The sequence below is a fragment of the Physeter macrocephalus genome, chromosome 1 (genome assembly GCF_002837175.3).
Source record: "Physeter macrocephalus isolate SW-GA chromosome 1, ASM283717v5, whole genome shotgun sequence".
Taxonomy (NCBI): Eukaryota; Metazoa; Chordata; class Mammalia; order Artiodactyla; family Physeteridae; genus Physeter; species Physeter macrocephalus.
The window spans coordinates 51,553,203-51,576,088 of NC_041214.2; the positions used below are offsets into that span (position 1 = coordinate 51,553,203).

Consider the following 22,886-nt stretch of genomic DNA (forward strand, 5'->3'; position numbering starts at 1 on the left):
TTGATCAAAGCTGCTGACATCACTGAGTATAACATAAAAATCATAGTATACCACTTCAAGGACATCTGAGATAAGCTGGTTCATGAGTTTCATCATTTCAAAGACAATTTAAGATGTCGTTTTCCAAGAAAACTTGAAATGCCAAATATTTTATCATATATGAAAAATTTTTATAAGGATTTTCCCAAATTTGACAATGCTTAATATTTACATGATATTACCAATAATGGGCTGTGAAGCTAAAAGAATCTTTCTAAACTACCACGGATAATAAAACTAATGGCCTTGCTAGATGAAAGGCTGTATAATTTTTATATTCTCTCCACACAAAGTATTATTATAGAATGGTTCTCATATGAAAAGGTGCTTGTAAAGCATGTAGCCAAAAATTGTAGACAAAAAAAGTATTGTAGAGCTGTTACTTATTAAAAAGTTATATTGTTTTTCTGTATTTTGTGATATTGATGAGATTTATTAACTTCTACAATTTTATTTGTAATGATTTTTCTCAATCTATAAGTGCACACTTTTAAACCTAATTTTGTAATCATCCTTTACAAGAAAGCCATCCCTCTATCCACACCAGTCATATAAGATCTAGGCCGCACAAAATGTGATGGATCTGCTCTTTGCTAAGAGGCTTGATTTTTCTGTTTCCTGCCTTTTGTTCCTACAGAAGCACATGCATCCGTATCTGGTCTTTCTTCTATTAAATATCCCTTTACGCCTTGACCCCCATGTACATGACTTGCTCCCAGCAGCTGCCTTACATTGGGCCCATTAGGCCTTTAACCTTGACTTAGTTCATAGTTCTTGTCTCTGTCTTACCACTTCCTGGCTTCACATTCAAACTTCCCATCCTCACCATTGCTCCCCTTTGCTTTAGTGATCTGTTGGACTCTTTCTTTGATTTCTTTTTTTTGGCTTTTTTAAATTGAAGTATAGTTGATTTACAATGTTGTGTTAATTTCTGCTGTACAGCAAAGTGATTCAGTTATACATGTTATATACATTCATTTTTATATTCTTTTCCATTATGGTTTATCTCAGGATATTGAATATAGTTCCTGTGCTATACAGTAGGACCTTGTTGTTTATCCATTCTATATGTAATAGTTTGCATCTGCTAACCTCAACCTCCCAATCCATCCCTCCCTCACCCCCACCCCTTTCTTTGATTTTTTTTTTTTTTTTTTTGAAATCAACATCTCTCTTAGCTCCCAGGTCTGCATGCTGATTGAGTATTCCCTGTGGCTTTTGGTCACTCAGGTGGACCTTATTAATTAACCACACGGAATGACACAACCCTTCTTCCTGGCAAAGGCTAATCTTCCAGCCTTTGTTTTACATCTGTCCTTTCTTTATAGCTCCTTGCACAAGAAATGATCACATCTCTTGACTGTGTTTTTTAGCCTCTGTGACTGCACTCATACTGTCTGCTCAGCTCTGTAAACACTCAGGTGTCTCCCATCCTAACAAACCATTCTATTGTGTATCTTCCTTTTTCTCTCCTTGCTGCCTCAATCAAGGTTCTTGATTGCTGGTACCACATAACTATTTCTCACTTCTGCTTTACTGCTCAGTCTTTTCCTACCTGAAACCTCTCTCTGAGGTCACCGAAGACCTCCTTAATACCGGATATAATGAACTCTGTTCACCCTTTGTCTGAGGACTTAAACACTGACCACTACTCTCTACTTTAAATTCTCTTATCCCCTGGCTTTTCCGATGTTATCTTTTTGGCTTTTCTTCTGACTCACTGGTTGCTCCTCCCTTGTCTCCTTTGAGGGTTTCTTTTCTGATTTATTCCCATAAGTATTAGTGTTGTCCAGTATTTTATCCTCAGTATTTCTTACTTCTTTATTCTTCCAACAGAGTGATCTATTTTTTTCACTCATTCATTCATTCATCAATATGTGTTGAGTACATACTATGTGGTAGGTACTGTGCTAGGTGCAAGGGAGACTTTGATGAACAAGACAGATACAGTCTCTGCATAACAGATCTTAGTCTACTTAGGTAGATAAATATTAACCAAATAATTAACTCCCATGGCTTCAGTCATCATCTTTTTGCTGATAACACTCATATCCTTGTCTGCATCTTGCTTATTAGGTAAATGATAGCCAGGACATCTGAAGTAATAAAAATCATTGAGATGGTAAAAAGCATGTGGTTACTTTGAGCTGTGGCATTTGATGTGGGAAAAGCATTGGATCAGTCACTTAAAAAGGTTTCATTTATTATTACCCCAGGTTTTAATTTACACTGCCTGTAGGACTATAGCACAGGAAGAATGCTGTCTACAAATCTGAGATTCTCTTTTAGGCTCAGTGACTAAGTCACTTTTTTATTTTTTAAATTTATTTTATTTATTTATTTTTGGTTGCATTAGGTCTTCGTTGCTGCAGGCGGGCTTTCTCTAGTTGCAGCGAGCGGGCACTACTCTTCATTGCGGCGTTCGGGCTTCTCATTATGGTGGTTTCTCTTGTTGCAGAGCACGGGCTGTAGGCACGTGGGCTTCAGTAGTTGTGGCACGTGGGCTCAGTAGTTGTGGCTTGTGGGCTCTAGAACACAGGCTCTGTAGTTGTGGCACACGGGCTTAGTTGCTCCGCGGCATGTGGGATCTTCCCAGACCAGGGATCAAAACCATGTCCCCTGCATTGGCAGGTGGATTCTTAACCACTGAGCCACCAGGGAAGTCCTGACTAAGTCACTTTTGACTGAATTTCCTTCATTAAATGTTTGCTGTTAAATTAATTTTAAAAGATTAATAGAAAAATGTGTATGAAAGTGGTTAGCTATCTTTATTTATAGTTAAAATATTATAACACAATGGAAATGAGTTGGGATGAGCATATACCTCAGTCTTCCTGGGATAACCCCAGTTTATATGTTGTCTCAGCATAATGCAGATAGCGCCTACTTTTACTTTCATAACTGTCTCCATTTAAACAGTATATTGTATTGTCACTGTAAAACCATTTTTCAAAGAAAACCTTTTTTCAAATACATATTTGTTATTATGCTTGCCATTTTAAAAAATCCTAATTTTTCCTTACTTCTTTACAGTCAGAGATTGACAGAATACAAGTATCTCTGGAATAAGACTCTTTCATTACTTACTTTTAGTAAAAGAGAGCTAACCAGTATTAAAAATGAAGTATATGATAATTTTCAAAACTGGACTTCACTGAAAGGAGAAGTTTTTCTACAAATTAAATCCATAAGTGAAACAGCCTTGACAGGTTTGTTATATATATTTAGAACATAATCGTCCTTTTTTTGGTAAATGGTATATCATAAGTAATGAAATAATGATACTTCATTTTATGTGATGGGAATTATGATTAATTTTAAACCTGTTATTTGTTAATATACTAGATGACCATTAAGATCTTTTCCATCCCTGAAATTTAATAATTATAGGCCTGATCTAAGATAAGCTCTGATAATCAATCTTGAACTGTGACCAGAAGTCTGGTTATTCCTGTTAATGTACAAATTTGTATTTTAAAACTTTTTTTCTGTTAATGGCTGAGTAGCTCTAATTAGATCAGATTTCCCACAGATAACAACTATAAATTCTGGGCAAAATAACTACCTAAAAACACTGGAGAGAGACCAAGACCAAGCACATAGAGGGAACATAAGAAAAATTGAAAGAAGGCCTATTACTATTTGAAAAAAGCCAATCTAAAACGGCTATGTACTGGATGATTCCAAATGTAATATATGACATTCTGGAAAAGGCAAAACTGTGGAAATAGTAAAGAGGACAGTGGTTGCCAGGGTAGGAAGGAAGGATGAATAGGTAGAGCATGGAGTATTTTAGGGCAGTGAAACTATTTTGTATAGTATAATGGTGGATAGGTGTCTTTATACATTTTGCCAAAACCCATAGAATAACAATGCCAAGAGTGTACCCTTAATGTAAGTTATAGATTTGGGATGGTAATGATGTGCCAATGCAGGTTCATTAATTGTAAAAAATGTACCATTGTGGTGCAGGATGTTGATGGTGGGGGAAGCTATGCATGTGTGGGGGGCAGGGAGTATCTGGGAATTCTCTGTACTTTCTGCTTAATTTTACTATGAACCTAAAACTGAACTAAAAAAACTATTATTTTTTTAATTGAAAGAAGGAGATAGCACTGGGTGAATTCCCTGTTTGTTGTTGTTGTTTGTTTTGGTTTTTTTTTTATGGCTATTAGATTGAGGGCAGGTTACAATCTATTCCAAGCAGGGAAGCTAGAACTTTGATAGAAATCTATAGTCTTTTTGGCTTTAAGACTGGAGGACAGAGATCAAGGCAGCCCCAGCTTTGAGAAGTGAGAGGATATCCTCGAAAAGAGACAGAAAGTGAGAGATCAAATTTCGCATATAAACTCTTCCCAAATCTCTGGCTTATCCCTAAAATACGTGTGTACAGGGAAGACTCTTAAGTAGCTCATCTAAGGCTAAAGCAATTGACATTACCTGCTATCTACCCTAGGGGAAACAGTCTTTAGTATTTGAGTTCAGCCAAGTTAACTACCTGTTAAAACAAAGCAATACCAAAAAAAAAAAAAAAAAAAAAAAAAAAAAATCAATACTCTAGAGGAACATAACAGAATTCAGAGTCTCTGTAACATAATATCCACAATGTTTAGGATACAATCCAAAACTACTTGAACTGGGAAGAAACAGGAAAATGGCTTCTACTCAAAAGAGTAGACAGTCAATAGAGACCAACCCTGAGGTGGGCCAGATGATATAATTAGCTGACTAGGATTTCAAATCAGCTGTTAACTATGTTCAATGACATAGAGGAAAATAAGCTAATAATGAATGAAAAGAGAGAAAATCTCAGCAAGAAACTATTAAAAATTGGAAAGTCAAGAATTAAAAAATACAATATCTAAAATAAAAATTTGCTGGATAGACTTTTATAGCATATTGTGATTACCAAAGAAAGAATCAATGAACTTTAAGATAGATCAATAGAAATTATTCAATTTGAAGAAGAGAGATAAACACTGAAAAAAGTGAACAGAGCCCCAGGGAGGGTTAAAATGTACCATGAGTAATAAATATCAGTAAATATGAAACTCTTTTTTCCTTTGAATTGAAAAACTGTCTATGCTCATTTAAAGTAAGAATTATAATATTATATGGTGGAGGTTATAAAGTATGTTGATTTAACATATGACAGCTAGAGCATAAAGGACAGGGGGATGGGGTAATAGATCCATATGTTTGCACGCTTTTTCTATTTTATGTGACATGGTGCAACATTCATTCTATGTAGACTAAGAAATTAAGGATGTATAATCCCTAGAGCAACCACGAAAAAAAATACAAAAAGCTATATAAAAAGGTAATAATAATGGAGAATTAACATCATCTGACTCTAAGATTTATTATAAAATCACAGTAATCAAGTCAATGTGATACTGGCATATGGATCAACAATAGATCAATGGAACAAAATAGCCTTGTAAATGACCCCTGTTGATAATGATCATTTCACTTTTGACAAGGCACCAAAACAATTCAATGGGAAAAAGAAAGTCTTTCAACAAATTGTGCTGGAACAACTGAATAGCCATATAGGAAATATACCTTGACTCCTTAACTCCATAAAAATTAATTCAGGATTAATCAGAGCTAAATATAAAAGCTAAAACAATAAAAGAAGAAACAGGAAAATATCTTCATGAATTGATAGTAAATGAAGGTTTCTTGGATAGGACACAGAAGTAAGAATACCAAAAGAACAAAAATTGATGAATTAGACTTAATCAAAGTTAAAAACTTCCGCTCATCAAAAGATGCCATTAAGAAAATGAATAGGTAAGCCACAGACAGAGAAAATTTTTAGAAAATCTGTGACAAAGGACTGCTGTCCAGGTTACATAAAGAACACCTACAAGTCAATAGTAGAAGGACAAGTGATCCAACCAAAAATGGCCAAAAGATTTGAATAGACACTTTACAAGAAAAGATACACAAATGGCCAATAAGGACATGAAAAGGTGCTCAGCATTATGAGTCATAGGGAAATGCAAATTGAAACCACAGTGAGATACCAGTACATACACACTAGGTTGGCTAAAATGAAAAAAAAATGACAACAGCAAATTTTGGTGAGGAAGGAGGGCAACTGGAACTCTCAAACAAATTGGTGAGAGTATAAAATGTTACAGCCACTTTGAAAAAGGATCTGACTGTTTTTTATAAAACTAAAGATACATCTGTCTGATGTCTCTGAAATTCTTCTCTTTGGAATTTACCATCTCCCCCAAATGAAAACATATGTCCATAAAGATATTCAGCAACTTTATTCAAAATAGCCTTAAGTTGGTAAAAGCCCAGAAGTACATCAGTAGTATGTATTATCAAAAAGAATGGCTGAATAAACAATGGAATATAGAATGAACTACAGTAATGCAGTAACTTGGATAAACATCAAAAATATTACGCTGCCTGAAAGTAACCTTACACAAATAATGCACATTGTAAGATTCCATTTATATGATGTTCTAGAATAGGCAAAACTGATCTATAGTGGGAAAAAAATATCAAAAACAGAAGTTACCTCAGAGGGGAGGATTGACTGGAAAGGGGGCATGAGGGCACTTTCTTTGGTGATAGTAATGCTCTCTATTTTGATAGAGGTTTGGGTTACACAGTGGATGGATTTTTCAAAACTCATCTATTGGTACATTTGAGATTTATGCATTTCTGTGTGGGTAAATTTCACTCAAAAATTAGAAATCTATATTGAACGCTAATTAACAATGTGCATGCTGAAGTATTTAGGGAGTCAAATATATTGACTTATCTTGAAATGCATAAATATGTAAGATGGATAGAGGAATAGCTATGTTATAAAGCAAATATAGTAAAATGTTAATTGAAGAATCTAGGTGGTGTGTATATTTGAGTTCACAGTACAGTTCTTCCAACTTTTCTGTATATTTTAAATTTTTTATAGTTAAATGTTAGAAAAAGAAAGCATTCTAACCATATAACTTCAGTTTCCTAATTTTATTATATAAAATGTGCCTTTAGAAATGAGTTGTATATGACAATACTCTTAAAATTTTTAACTAATTTTGAGAATTAAATTTGGACAAATACAGATGAATATTATAACAACCATGTTTTCAACTGCAAAAATTGTTCATTTTTAATACTTTATCTTAAAAAAAAAATATATTTCAAATATAATTGTTATACTTTAATATGTATGCATGTACTAATTGTATTTATTATTTTTACATTAGATATTAAATTTTATATAGATGGTATCTTATACTTTGAACTTGCTTTTTTCATTCAGTTATGTTTTTGAGATCAATATTAATATAGATAAAATATCACATGTATGTTAATGTCTTAGTTCAGCAGACATTGAATCAAAGGTACAAGTGCAGGTAGTTTATTTGCGAAGTGAAGGTCATGCAGGTATAGGGACAGAAAGGCAGCCAATAAAGGTTGCAGTATTGCAGTGGGCAACTGGAGCTTAATCCCATGAAGAAACTGAGAAATGGTTTAAAACACATGCCTCAGAATTCCTCACTCAAGGAGTGAGGGAGCTGGACATCAACTCCCAAGAGTCATTGGTTAAGGGCTGCTCCCAGACAGTGTAAACTCCTTGGCACCTGTAGTCTGCCATTTGGTGGGAAGTGCTACTTTCTGCAGTTCCAGGGAAAAGATTCCTCCAGTACAGAGATGCAAATAGTGGGAACTGGAAGTTGGTAGAAGAACATTGAAAGGTTCAAGGGATATGGGCAGGGCACTGACAGTGTCCACTACAGTTAATAATATAGATATACTCTATTTTATGCATCATTTCCATTATTTGAACAGTCACATATATCTTTTGATGAATGTATGCCTTTGTTTCTTTCCGGTAAATACCTAGGAGTAGAATGGCTGGGTCTTATGGTAAGTTATATTTAACTTTTTAAGAAACTACCCAATAGTTTTCCAAAGTGGTTGATCCTTTTAAATCCCTACCAGCAAAGTATGAGAGTTCTAGTTGCTCCATATCCTTGTCAACACCTAGTGTTGTCAATCTTTTAAATTTTAGCCATTTTAATGGGATACATATAGAGGATATTAATCCACATTCAAATCACTTCTCGATAATTTTCTCATTTTTGAGTGTCTTGTCACATCTTATTATAGAATATTTACCTCATAATGTCAGTAATGATGAACTCAGTCATACCAGAATAGGAGAAGCATCAGCTCTACCTGTTTTCATTTGTGCTGCATTATTAGTATCTTCCCTAATGCATGATTTATTTGGGGGAATCTTTTAAGCTAATTGTCCACTTTAGGGCTTAGTTTAGGTAAACCACAGAGGAGCACATAGACTGTAATATGTCACAATCACAGAAAGAGATAGAAAAGCAAGGAGGTACTGACAACCCCTCTGCATGGAGAAATATTATTCCTTCCTCACTTTAAAAGCCCACTCACTTTATTCTCACTGAATGTGACCCATATAATATAAGGACAGAGGGAAGTACTGCAGGTACATGAAGGGGAGATTAGCTAAGGGTCTCCCAGAACAAGTAGCTGCCCTTTCTTATGACTTACGTCTTGGTTCAGATGTCACCTCTTCAGAGAGATCTTTGCTGGCCATCCTAGTTAAAGTAGTCTTCCCTTACACTTCTCTATCCTATTTTTCTGTTTCATTTTTAATAACATTTATCACTGTCAGAAATATTCTTATCCATTTACTGATTTATGTGTTTACTGCCAGACTCCTCACACTAGGCTATAACCTCCAGGAGGACAGGAATTTTGATGGCTTTGCTGAATGCTGTCTTCCTAGTGTTTTAAGAGAATTTTGCCTGTCACAGAGTAGGTGCTCAGTGAACATTGTAGAATTTAAATGGAAATAAAGGACACCCAAATTTTAACCCAGATTAAACCTGATAATTTTTGTGTTCCTTTTAAAACCTCTGAGTATTTTCTAAACGTTTTTGATAATGCTCACTTATTACTTCTATATCTAGGGAGAGAGTAAGGAGAAAGGAGAGGCTTTGTTTATGAGTTATGTCTGCCTGAAGCCATGGGTTACTATCAGTAGTAAAATTCTCAATCTGATTTTTAAAGCTTGTTTGAAACTTATTTTTTGAACTTTAAGGAGGGAAATGCAAAACTTGATGATTCTTTTTTTTCCCTCAAATTCAAATGCCTTTAAGGATTTTTCTGACTATAAACATAAAATAGCCTCAATGTTAAAACATAGAAAATACAGAAAAAGAACAAGGAAGAAAGTGAACATCATCTACAATCTCATTACACAAAGATATCTGCTGTTAACATTTTGATATAGAACTTTCTAATCTTTATTTTCACTGCATAGATATATATACTTAATAATATATCATGGAAATATACAGTCATGCCAACTAACTGTGTAAACTATGTTGACATAGCATCTCAGTGTAGGAATGTATCTTAACTTAAACTGGCTCTCTATTTGTGGACATTTAAGTTGATCATAGTTTTTGTTTTTATAAATAAGGTTTCAGTGAACATCTTTACTCATGAATCTCTATGATCTTGTCCCATTTTTTTTCTTTAACATAGTTAATTCCTAAAAGTGGTACTGAAGGATCAAGTAGTATTACATTTTACATTTTATCTAACATGGGAAGACAGGAGGTAGTTTTCAACCCTTAACTTTAACATTTACCATTATAATAAATCATATCGCTTTTATATCAGAAGTGTGAGGGTTTTGTTTGGAAGTTACACCGTGGTGATTGCAGAAGCTCAGAGATGGAAATACATACACAAGGACAGTATATTTAATTTCCAAGCAAGAGCTTAGTGACCAGAACAGTTGGGGTGTGTGAAAGTGAAGCTATATTATTGTAAGTGTTTTTCCCCCTCACTTTAAAAAAATTTCTTCTTACTCAATGCTATCAGCACAATCGAAGCCTCAGGGCACATATATACAAACATGTACCAGTATATGCAAAATGACAAATATGCTGATGCTTGCCTTTTTATAATCTCTGATCAATTTGAGCACACTTTAAATTTAGCAGCAGTTCTAGTAAATATATAAACATACCAATTTCACAGTATAAATTTTTTTTTTTTTTTTTTCGGTACACGGGCCTCTCACTGTTGTGGCCTTTCCCGTTGCGGAGCACAGGTTCCGGAGGCGCAGGCTCAGAGGCCATGGCTCATGGGCCTAGCTGCTCCGCGGCATGTGGGATCTTCCCGGACCGGGGCACGAATCCATGTCCCCTGCATCGGCAGGTGGACTCTCAACCACTGCGCCACCGGGGAAGCCCTAGAAATTTTTAATGTATATATGTGGCTTGCATTGTATTTCTATTGGACAATGCTGGTATAAATAGTGAAATGAACTTTTTATACTTTAAAACTGTTAAAATGTTATAATTTTATTTTGGTTTATTTCCTATTTACAAAAATTATAAGGACTTAATGTCAGTTATAATGACACCCTTTTATTTTGTTACTGTCTCTTATTTCTAGTTTGTTGTCTTGACTATTCAATTAAGCTTTTACCTAAGTTTATTAACACTAACTCCAAAATATATCTGTACCCCCATGTTCATAGTGGAATTATTTACAATAGCCAAGACATGGAAACAACCTGTATCCATATATATATATATATATATACATATATACACACACAATGGAATATTATTCAGCCATAAAAATGGAAATCCTACCATTTGGGACAACATGAATTGACCTTCAAGATGTTATGCTAAGTGAAACATTGGAATGGCCAAAAATTTCATTTGGGTTTTTCCGTTACAGCTTATGGAAAAACCCGAATGAACTTTTTGGCCAACCCAATAGGTCAGAGAAAGACAAATACTGTATGATCTCCTCGTATGTAGAATCTAAATAAATAAATAAATAAATAAACAAACAAGAAAAACTATACCTCAGACTCATAGAAAAAGAGATCAGATTTGTGGCTATCAGAGGTGGAGGTGGGGAGGGAGAGGGGGAGTTGGAGTAAGGTTGTCAAAATGTACAAACTTCCAGTTATAAGATAAATAATTACTAGGGACATAATGTACAACATGATGACTTTAGTTAACACTGCTCTATGATATATAGGAAAGTTGTTAAGAGAGTAAATCCTGAGAGTTCTCATCACAAGGAGAATTTTTTTTCTTTTTATTGTATCTATATGAAATTATGGGTGTTACTAAACCTACTGTGGTAATCATTTCACACTCTATGTAAATTAGACCATCATGGTGTACACCTTAAACTTATACAGTGATGAATGTCAATTATTTCACAATTAAATTTTAAAATTAAATATATATGTATATATTTATTTAGACCCACACGAATATTCCCAACTGGTTTTTTTTTTATTGAGGTATAGTTGATGTACAATATTTTATAAGTTTCAGGTGTACAACATAGTGATTCACAATATTTAAAGGTTATATTCCATTTATAGTTATTATAAAATGTTCACTATATTTCCTGTATTTTACAACATATCCTTGTAGCTTATATGTTTTATACAGCCCAACTCGTTTTTGACAAGGGTGCACAAGCACTTCAGTAGAGGATAGCCTAGCCTTTCAACAAGTGGTGCTGGATATCAAAAACTTTGATCCAGACCTAACACCTTATAAAAAATTTAAGTCAAAATGGATCATAGAATTAAATGTAAAATATAAAATTATTAAACTTTTAGGAAAAAAATGAAAATCTTTGTAACCTAGGATTCTCAGACTTGAACTTAAAAGCATGATACATAAAAGGAAAAATTGATAAATTGGACCACAGCAAAATTAAAAACTTTTCCTTTGCGAAAGACCCTGTTAAAAGGATGGAAAGGCAAGTTACAGACTGGGAGAAAATATTTGCAAAGCACATATCTGACAAAGGGCTTGTATCTAGAATCTAGTTTTTGTAAACTCTCAAAGCTCTACATCAAAAAAATAGTGCAATTAGAAAATGGGCAAAATAAATGAGCAGAAATTTCATCAAAGAGGATATACAGGTGGCAAATAAACGCAAGAAAAAAATGTTCAATATCATTAGTGATTAGGGAAATGCAAATTAAAACCATAACGAGATACTACTGCATATCTACTACAATGTCTAAAATTGAGCAAAGCAAGTGTTGGCAAGGATCAGAGAAACCAAATCAATATTGCTGGTGGGAATGTAACATGGTACAGCCATTCTAGAAAATAATTTTTCAATTTCCTCTAAAACTAAAAAGGCACGCACTTACCACATGACCCAGCTGTTGCACTTTTAGGCATTTGCCCCAAAGAAATGGAAACCTAAGTTCATGCAGATACCTGTACATACACGTTCATAGCAGCTTTATTCATAATAACCAAAATTGGAAACAACCCAAATGTCCTTCAGTGAATGAAGAACAAACTGGGATACTACTCAGCAATTAAAAAAGGTACAGATTATTAATACATGCTCAAGGTACTATGCTGCGTGAAAAAAATCCAGCCTCAAAAATGTTACATATTATATGAGTCTATTTATGTAGCATTCTTGAAATAACAAAATTACAGAGAAGGAGAATAGGTTAGTTGTTGCCAGGGATTAGGGATGGTGGTGGGGATAGGAGTAGGTGTGGCTATAAAGGGGTAGCAGGAGGTAGCTTTTTGGTGATAGAATAATCCTATGTTTTGGTCGTGTTGGTAGTTATACAAAGCTACATATGTGATAAAATTGCATAGAGCTATGCATACACACACACACACACACACACACACACACACACACACACACACACAGAAAGGTGTGTATAACTGGTGAAATCTGAATTAGCTCTGTGCATTATACCAAGAGCAGTTTCTTAATTTTGATAGAGTACTGTAGTTATACAAAATGTCAACATGGGGAGAGGAGGAATAAAAGCGGCACAGGACCTTCCTATACATTTCTTTACAACTTCCTGTAAATCTCTAAGTATTTCAAAATAGTTTTTTTAAAAAAAACCTATATAGTGTTTTATGATCCCTTCATTAAATAATAAATCTAGTGTTTCAGAGTTTTTAAATATTATTTTATATCAGTATGCCTTGGTAATAAGGTTATAGAGGCTTCCTAAAAACTTAATGATGTAACATAATTTTAAGTTCATTGACTAAGCTAACAGGACTAAGAACAACAGAAAAATTTTATGAAGGCAAATAAATTGATTGTATGAGATTAATACTAATAATTATACTTGCATCAGCTAGCAAATTCTGTCTTACTTACACTTACTTACTAAGTGTACACTTACTTACACTTACACTTACTTACACTTACTTACACTTACTTTAAAAGCTAAAAACATCTATCGGCTATAAACTCTGACAATATTACAAACATTTTAAATAACATACTTTTTTTCAATACTAGCTTTTATTTGTGATCACATGGATATATCCTTATGGTGTGAGTTGATTCTGCATGGCATAGTTCTTCATTTGAAAAGTTGATGTAAAATAAAACTTGAAACATTTTTATAAGAAGTAAAATAAACTCCTAATTCCTCTATACTAACTCAGTTGTTTTCAGTTTTCCATTTTATCTTCTATACTCCACATGCTCACCTATTTTTGCATATTTATAATCACAACATAAATGCCAATAATTATTCTAAAATATAGCATTATGGGCTGAAGTGTGTCTCTCTCAAATTCATATGTTGAAGTCCTAACTCCCTGGTACCTTGGAATATAACTATATTTGGAGTTAGCGTTCTTAAAGAAACAATGAAATTTAAACGGGTGGGCTCTAATCCAAAATGACTGGTATCCTTACAAGAAGAGGAAATTTAGAAACAGACACACATAGAGAGAAGACAATGTGAAGACACAGGGAGAAGGCGGCCATCTACAAGCCAAGTAGAGAGGCCTGGAACAGACCTGTCCTTTATGACGACCCTCAGAAGAAACCAACCCTGACACCTTGAACTCAGACTTCTAGCCAACAGAACTGTGAGAAATGAATTTCTATTGATTAAGCCATCCGTCTGTGATACTCTGTTATGGCAGCTCTAGCAAACTAATAAATGTAGTAAACCCCGTATACACTGCACACATTATTCAGATACTTTAAAAGATTTTCACATTAAAATTAATTTACATTTAAAATCAAAGTCCAAAATAGGAAGTTTCTAGAAAAAGGCATTGTTTAATATTTTCTTGCTGACAAAGTATGCTGAATATTAAGTAGAAGATACAAATGAAGTATTTCCTATTCTTCTAGTTAGTGATTATCACTTTATGTAATCAATATTTTTAAGTCTAACTTTTCATAGATTAGGTTTCCTCAAATCAGAGCATAGCTATTTTAGTAGAAGAAATTTCAGAAAAAAATAATATTTTTACCAAGGCAGAATATTTTAGCAAGCATAGAATCAATTTGCTTCCACCCTCAAAATAACTATTGACCAAATAGCTCTTGAACTTTTAAAATTCAAGTTCTGAATTAGGCTTAGAAATGTAGTCCACATTTTTTATAAAACTGATGAAATTGGGGATAGAATAGGCCTATTTGCTTATCCTATTAAAAATGTTTCCTTCTTTTAGATGTGTGTGTTTACTGCCTTATCAAGTCTTACATTAAATAATTTGGGGCTCAAAATGCTTGCCTCTGAAGTGAAGGGAGAGTTAAGATAAACACATATTTAGGATTTTCAACTAGTGGTATATTAGAATCTTTGTGCAATAATGCCTTTACTCATTTAGTAGCTATTTATTGAGCTTCTGTTAATTCTAGAATGTTGTGGCAGAAATTATGGGAGGAATAAAAAATGAATGAGATATTACCTCTGGCCTAAAATAACTTACAGTCTAATAGTAGGTCACATGTATGCATATGAACAGTGCCATAGAAATGGTGTAATTGGCACAAGTTACAGATCTGGTCAGGAAAGATTTCTAGGCAGAGGTAGCCTAAGAGCTGTGGTAGGTCCAACATATGAGGCTAGGAGGACCTTTTTCATGGGGCGGTGCAAAGACAGGGAAAGTGTATGGTGGGTACAATGACCAGAATAGGTTGATCATAATTTATGAACCCAAATTGGGACATATAAGTGACAATTATGAAGTTGTATTAATGATGAAAGTAGGATTAAGTATTTGACACCAGGATTGCCATAGGTACAGGGGATGTATAATTTGCCAAGTGTGAGTTAATTGACCCCCATTGAGTTTACTCTCCTATTTCCATGTTAGAAACCTCCTGTTAAAAATCTTACTGTACTTTTCCATGTGTTAGAATATATTTCACAAATGAATTTGTATTGCAAATTCTTATTCTTTTAATGTCAGAAAGTCACATTGACACAAAGAGTTATTTTAGAGACAGATAGTAGTGTACACTAAGAGTCAGCCTGTGAACCTAAGCAGTACCATTCTGGCAAACGATAAATAGGTCACAGCATGTGTGCACTCCTCTGCAGTGTCATTCTGACTTAATCATAGACAGATATGGTTACAGTATGGTACAGTTTATTCAGCCATAAGAAGCTACCATTATGGCTAGAAAAATTACCCAGGAAGACTTTTTAGGCCTGAAGAAAAATTTCAATCTCCTTATTTTCTTTAACTACATTAAAAAAAATTTCTATGTACTACTGTGTTAGTAGTTTTCCTCACACAAATGGGAACATATCCATAAATTTTTAAAAGCATATAGCTATTCCTAGGGGAAAAGATTCCCATATAAAGGAACCATTGGAATATAGTAGACCCCCACTTATTTGATCCCTGCCAATTTATTTCTCTAGGTTTTCCATTTTGAGTAGGAATTAAAGGTGAAGATGGTGTCAAGACCCCTTGTGTTCATGCCCTAGGTCTACTTTAAATGCCACTTTTTCTTCCAGATGTTCTTTCTTCCCACAGAAAGGCATTTTGCTTTTCTCTCCTTAGACCACATTCCTGATCCTACTCATCACCATCCCTCGGGGAATGCTCTCTTCTCTGTGCTCTGTTCAGCGTACTGCTTTACTTGTGTAACCATTTACTGGCCATATTGCCTCTGCAGTCATGTCTGTCCCATGGATGTCTACTTCTGGTCTTCGCTGGCCCATGTGGCTACTATTTCTGCTGTGATGGCTCCAAGACCAGTAAACCAAGCCAACCTCCTTTGATACCCAGTAACACACTAAACCCATCACATAGTCCAGGATGAGCTAAGCAAGGAAGAAATGCCAAGTGAGCTCTCTGAAAAAGCAGACTGTCCAGATTTTAATGTAGATCACATCCTCATCAGTTCAGTTAATTGTGGTTGTACAAATTTTATAGTATTTTTATTATTATTGCATGTGTGTTTGTATATTTTAATGGTGGCTTAAGGCAGCAGTGCTGAAAACACTAAGCAAGGGAGACCTTGATAATTATCATTCTGAAGGATAAAATGTTCCATGCATTTCTCACAAAATTATATAAAATTAGCACATATCAATCTACATAATGCTGTGAAGGCATATTTTTATTAAACTTAATCTAAGTAGATAGAATAATGAGAATTGGTTGCTATGATGAAATTCTGCTCTTATTTTGAGGGGACAGTGTTATTAGAACCATTAAGATATATTAGCTAATACTTTCTGCCCATAAATTTATTAGTTTTAGACACTATACCCTTTTATTTCTCTCCACCCCTACCACCTTTCTTCATAATTTGTATAGAATATGTCCTAGTTATTTCCTAGAAATACTTCCCAACCAGCTCATGCTAACACACTTAAATTTACTTTTCTGAATCATGTTGCCAAGAAAACAATTTAATTTCAATAAAACCCAGAACATTACATGGATATTATTTTATTCATTCATGTGAGTATTTAAAAAGCAGGAAGGATTGCCATTTAATACAATTTAAAGGCTTAAAAAAGCTACTAAAATGTTTCATGCATCATTTAGCAATACAATCCTTTTTTCATTTCTTTTTCAGAATAACTAATAAATTAAAACTTAACTTTTTGGTTAGGTGTCACTGTACTCTCAGAGAAGTCATGTTGGCTTTCAACTATTCATTTTATAAAGAAAATAATCATTTTTTAAGAAATGTTTTATGATCCAGTGTTATCTATTTGTAAACTTTGAATTTTCTTTACAGAAATAAAGATGCTAAATAAAAGTTTGACAGTGTCCCAGAGAAATAATGTATGCCTTGAAGAGGAAATGAAAAATCTGAAATTGTTGTCAAATGCAGCCATATTGAGATCTCAGCAAATTGAGACATCCAAACAACAGGAAGTAAACTTGCAAACCAGATGCCATGACTTGCAAAAGGAAGTACTAGGTAAAATAATTATTTTTTGCTGTTGTTAGCAACTAGACATAATAAAGTAATGTCTAAATTTTTATTTCTTTCATGATCACAACAAAATCTTGTTTTAACTAGTTTGTGTTGTAAATATGCCTAATTATTAATAACAATGCCAATAATGTTTCTGTGATAAATGTTTGCTATAATCCATTCCTATTCTGCCATTTAGAGTGGCAAGTATTAAGTGAATATATTAAAGACATTTCAAGTACAAAGTGAGATTTCAGGACAACAAAGTAGATTTTCTTTTGTATATCATTATTCCCAGTGGATGGTGGTTTAGAATACTGAAGGAAAATATAGCATATGCTGTTATATAAGGTGATTCCAAATTTTTAGGCATTCCTTTATTTTCCCAAATGAAAAGGTTAAAAATTATGTTTTGGGAACCTTGGGCAAGGTTTTAAAATTTTTACCTTAGAACAATGAGTATGTTAGCAGTAAGGCTATGGGGTTTGTACTTTTTCCTGAAGGCAGTAAGGAATCTTTGAAAATTGGTAATCAGGAGAATGATATAACACAAGCAGTGTTTTAGCAAAATTAAGCTACTATCAACATATGGAGGTGTTCCAAATATCAAGAAATTGGAGTTAGGTAGCCATTTAGAAAATAACTTTGCTGGTAACCCAGTCCTTAGACTAACCATAAGAAACTGAAGTAGGGTAGAGAACTAACATTTTTTAGGTCCTAATGTGTGCTAGAAACCATGTTAGCACTGTACATAAATTACTTCTGTCACTTCTCACAATGATCATGAATAGCAGGTATAATTATCCCATCTTACAGAGGAGAGAATGAAGGTCCAGAGAGGTAACATACTTGTTCCCACATAGCTGGTAAATGGCAGGGAGTGAAAGCAAACCTAGTTGGACTCCAAGACTCATGCTCGTCCCACTATGTCTCCTTGACCCTCTCCATGGCCACACTGGGAAGGCTCAAATAGAATCAGGGTTGAGAGGAATAGAGGAATAGAGAGGTAAACACCTGGCTGAGTAGACAAGGGCGAGAAAGAAGTCACAGAAGGGCTCTGAACTTCTTTGCTTTGAAGTCTTTAATGATGGGAGCACACCACAGACTAGAGAAATCTGGAGAGGAACTGATTCTGAAAGAGAAGAGAAGTTGTCACATGAATTTGGAAGCAATATGGAACTAGATACAAACTTTAAAATCAGATATTTTAATTTTTCTCTTGTGAATTACCTATTCATAGATTTTGCCAACGTTTTATTGTATTACTAGAATTTTCCTTAACAATTTTTAAGAGCAGTTTGTATAGTAAAGTAATTATCTTCTATATTCAATTTTTTTCTAATGTATAATTTGTCTATTGACTTTTCACAGTAAATTGCACCATATCAAAGTTTTTCTTTTGGGTATCATCAAATTAATGTCTTTTATTGTTTCTGGTTAGTCTTGGGTAAAACAGTCCATTCCATTCCTAGATTATACATATGGTCTCTTGGGTTTTCTTTCATTTAAGTCAGTAGCACGTATGGAATTTATTTTTTATATGATGTGAGATTTGGGGCTCCAGTTTTATTCTTTCCAAATACATAGCCAGTTGTATCAGTATTATGTATTAAATAATCCATCCTTCTCCCACTAAATAAACCTACTATCTGTCATATGTCAAAATTTCACAAATGCTAGTATCTATTATTGTATTCTCTTTTCTGTTCCACTAATTTATTAGATATACCATTAATATCATATTCATTTGACTTAATAGTATATTCTCATAGCTGGTAAAGTTTACTCTCTTTCCTTTGTTCTTACTTTTAAAATATATATTTGAAGGCAGTTATTCTTTGATTTGAACTTTGAGATCATTTATTTACCTCTAATCCAAAGACTCTGATAGATATATAGTAAAGTTTTTCTCTTCCAGTCTGTATACCTTTATTACATATTCACAGCAGGTATTCTTCCACATAAACTTTAAGATAATGTCATTAAATTCTGATATTAACAGGAATTCTAATTGGGATTACATTATATTTATACTAATTTTTAGAGAATTGACACTTTTAGTGATACTAAGTCTTTTTAATATTATAAAAGTTTATTCATTCAAGGATATGGTATGTCCTTATGTTGTTTTATGTTCTTTAATATAATTTTATAGTTTTATTTGAATGTTTCTTTGCCATTCTTTTAAAATTTATGACTATCATATTTGCATCTACTGTGAATGAACTATTTGCTCTATCTCAATGTCCTGTTATTGATAGATGAAAAAAGGCTATTGATTTTTATATATTTGTCTCATATCCATTAAATTTACAAAATTCTCATATTACTTCTAGTAGTTTTTATTTAGTGTCTCTTGGATTTTCTAGCTGTGCATTTATATGACCAGCCCCAGTGCCCCCCCAAAAGAGTTCATCTATTCTTTTCCAATGTTTATATATTTTATCTTATTTCTTGTCTTGTTCATATCTTATTAAATCCATTTGAACCTCTGAAACTGTGTTAAATAATAATGGTGACAGTGATCATCCTTGTCTACTTCCCGATTTTAATTGAAATCATTCGGTGTTTTTCCACTTGGAATTATATTTGATGTTTGGTTTTTGGTAAATATTGTGTTTTGTTTTTTTTTTTTTTGGTACGCGGGCCTCTCACTGCTGTGGCCTCTCCCATTGCGGAGCACAGGCTCCGGACGCTCAGGCTCAGCGGCCATGGCTCACGGGCCCAGCCGCTCCGCGGCATGTGGGATCCTCCCAGACCGGGCCACGAACCCGTATCCCCTGCATCGGCAGGCGGACTCTCAACCACCGTGCCACCAGGGAAGCCCAATATTGTTTATTTTTAATCAAATATTTTCCTTCTATTACAACTTTACTTAAATGTTTTATTAGAAATGCTTTTGGATTTTGTTATATGCCTTTTCAGCATCTATTGATATTAAGCATGTTTTTTCTCCTTTAACCAACTGGTAAAATGGATTCGTATTACTAAATTTCCTGATACTACTTTTTTACATATCATTTTCTACATGGTTATATTTTATTTATAAGTTCAGTACCTACATTTATAAATAAGATTGGTTTATACTTTTTCTTTATTAAGGGGCACTAATTAGAGTTTTGTGTTAAAATTAAGTGATGTTAATAAATAGGTTTAATAACATTTGATTGTCTGTTTTTTAAAGGTTAGATAAAACTTGAATGTGAACCCAGTATCATTAAGTAAAATTCAATTATGAACTCATCTGATTCTGGTGCATCTTTAAATGGTAATTATTTAATGTTTCCAGAGTTTTCTGTAGAAGTTTGACTATTTAAATCTTCAGTTCTTCTGAGCTGTTTTTATTATTTATATTTTGACAGGAAATCATTCATTTTTCTCTAAGATTTCAGATTTGTATCCATAATATGGCATGTAATACTCTTATTTTTAAAATAGCTCCTCTATCTGTGGTGATACCTGATTTCTGATTTTTAATGGTATATACTTTTATTTATCTCATTATTTATCAGGCTTTCAAAGAACTAGCTTTTGGGTTTTTTTTTAATGCTTTCTACTACTTTTGTTTTTTTTAAAGAATGAAGTAATTATCAACTAAATGGGGGAGTGTTTTTTTTTTTTTAATGAATTTAAATTTATTTATTTATTTATTTTTGGCTGTGTTGGGTCTTCGTTTCTGTGCGAGTGCTTTCTCCAGTTGGGGCAAGCGGGGGCAACTCTTCATCGCAGTGTGCGGGCCTCTCACTATCGCGGCCTCTCTTGTTGCGGAGCACAGGCTCCAGACGCGCAGGCTCAGTAGTTGTGGCTCACGGGCCCAGTTGCTCTGTGGCATGTGGGATCTTCCCAGACCAGGGCTCGAACCCGTGTCCCCTACATTGGCAGGCAGATTCTCAACCACTGTGCCACCAGGGAAGCCCCTTTCTACTACTTTTATTTTCCATGACATTACTTTTGACTTCTATGTTTATTAACTTTTTCTTCCTAGTTTCTTAATGTTTTTTGTTTTCATTTTTTAGACTTCTGAAAGGACTACTAAGTTCTTTTATTTCTCACCTTATTTGTTTAATAATAGAGGCATTTCAAAGTATAAATTTTTGTTTGAGTAAACTTTGTATCTCATAGCTTTTAATATTATTTTCTTTTTCAATGCTATCTAAATACTCTGTATTTCTTATTTTTTCTTAGGTTAAAGGGTTATCTAGGAATACATTTCTTAGTTTCTAATTTGTTTTGCAAGGGAGTTACTTTATTATTATTTATTTAACTTAGGAATATTCTGATTAAATAATGTGACATAATACCTCTTTGAATTTGTTAAGCTTTTCTTTATGTGGAGTACATGATCAAGTTTTGTAAATGTTCCTTAGAAATTCAAAATAGAATATAATTCTCAACTTGATGATGTAATGCTAACTTAGCTAGGTGTAGAATAGTTGAGTTCTTTTCTCTCGGTAGACTGTTTATGCTAATGTTTTGACTTCTAGCTTTCAGTGTTGCAAATGAGAAGTCTACCTACAGCTCTTATTCTCTTTCCTTTAAAGATAACTCATTCATTTACCTGGAAGCTTGTTAGATTTCCCTATCTCTCGTTTTTTCTTTTTTCTTTTCTTTTTTTTTTTCATTGGACCTCAGGATTATTCAGTTGGATCACTCAGTTGGTTCATGACATGTATACTGGCTAGGACTTCATATACAGTTTTGACTAGAATAGGGATAGTGGGCATCCTTGTACCATTCACAATTTTACAAAAACACACTGCTAAATAACTTTGGGGTTTAAGCAGAAATTATAATGAATATAAAATATCTGGAATTGAATGGTATTAAAAAACACTATGCATCAAAAACTGTGGGATGCAGCCAAAGTGGTGCTTTGAGGGAGATCTATAGCTTTAAATACTTACATCAGAAGGAGGGAATAAACTCAAAGAACGTAGAAGAAAAAACACAATAAAAATAAAAGCAGCAGTCAGTAAAATAGAAAACAAAAATATGATAAAGAAGATCAATAAAACAAAACATTGATAAAAAATAAAAATAGACCTCCAGCAAGTTTGATAATAGGAAGAGAGAAGATACAAATGAAAAATATAAGGCATGAAACAGAAACAGTGACTACAGATAAAAAGTAAAAAGAAAAGTGGATACTGCCAACAACTTTTGCCAACAACTTTGAAATCTTAGATGAAATGGACATATTATTAGAAAAATATATCTTACCAAGACTTACTCAGAAAAATTAAATGTTCCTATAACTATTCAAGAAATTGCAGCAATATCTTCTCACCAGGAAAGGACTAGATTATTTAACAAGCAAGTTCTACCAACTTTCAAGGAACAGAGGATCCTAATTTTACACAATATTTTCTAAAAAACAAAATTTGGAAATATTACCCAACTCACCCTACAAGGCGAGGGTAACCCTGTTACCAAAATCAAGACAAAGATATTAAAAGAAAAGAATATTATAGACCTATTTATATTATGAATATCAGTGTAACAATTTCAACTGTATATTTGATACTTTAAAAAATATTTTGAAACACTTGAATGTATTACTCATTTAAAAAATTAATGCAGTTATAAGT

At 33.6% G+C, this 22,886-nt stretch overlaps 1 protein-coding gene across 1 annotated transcript in view; it reads left to right on the forward strand.

Annotated features, from left to right (window-relative positions):
- The window catches only part of LEKR1 (leucine, glutamate and lysine rich 1), a 429,075-nt gene that overhangs the window by 280,360 nt on the left and 125,829 nt on the right, over positions 1-22,886 (forward strand). Inside the window, 2 exon segments of the mRNA XM_055081297.1 lie at positions 3,073-3,248; positions 17,116-17,301. Coding sequence (XP_054937272.1) covers positions 3,073-3,248; positions 17,116-17,301 — 362 coding nt within the window.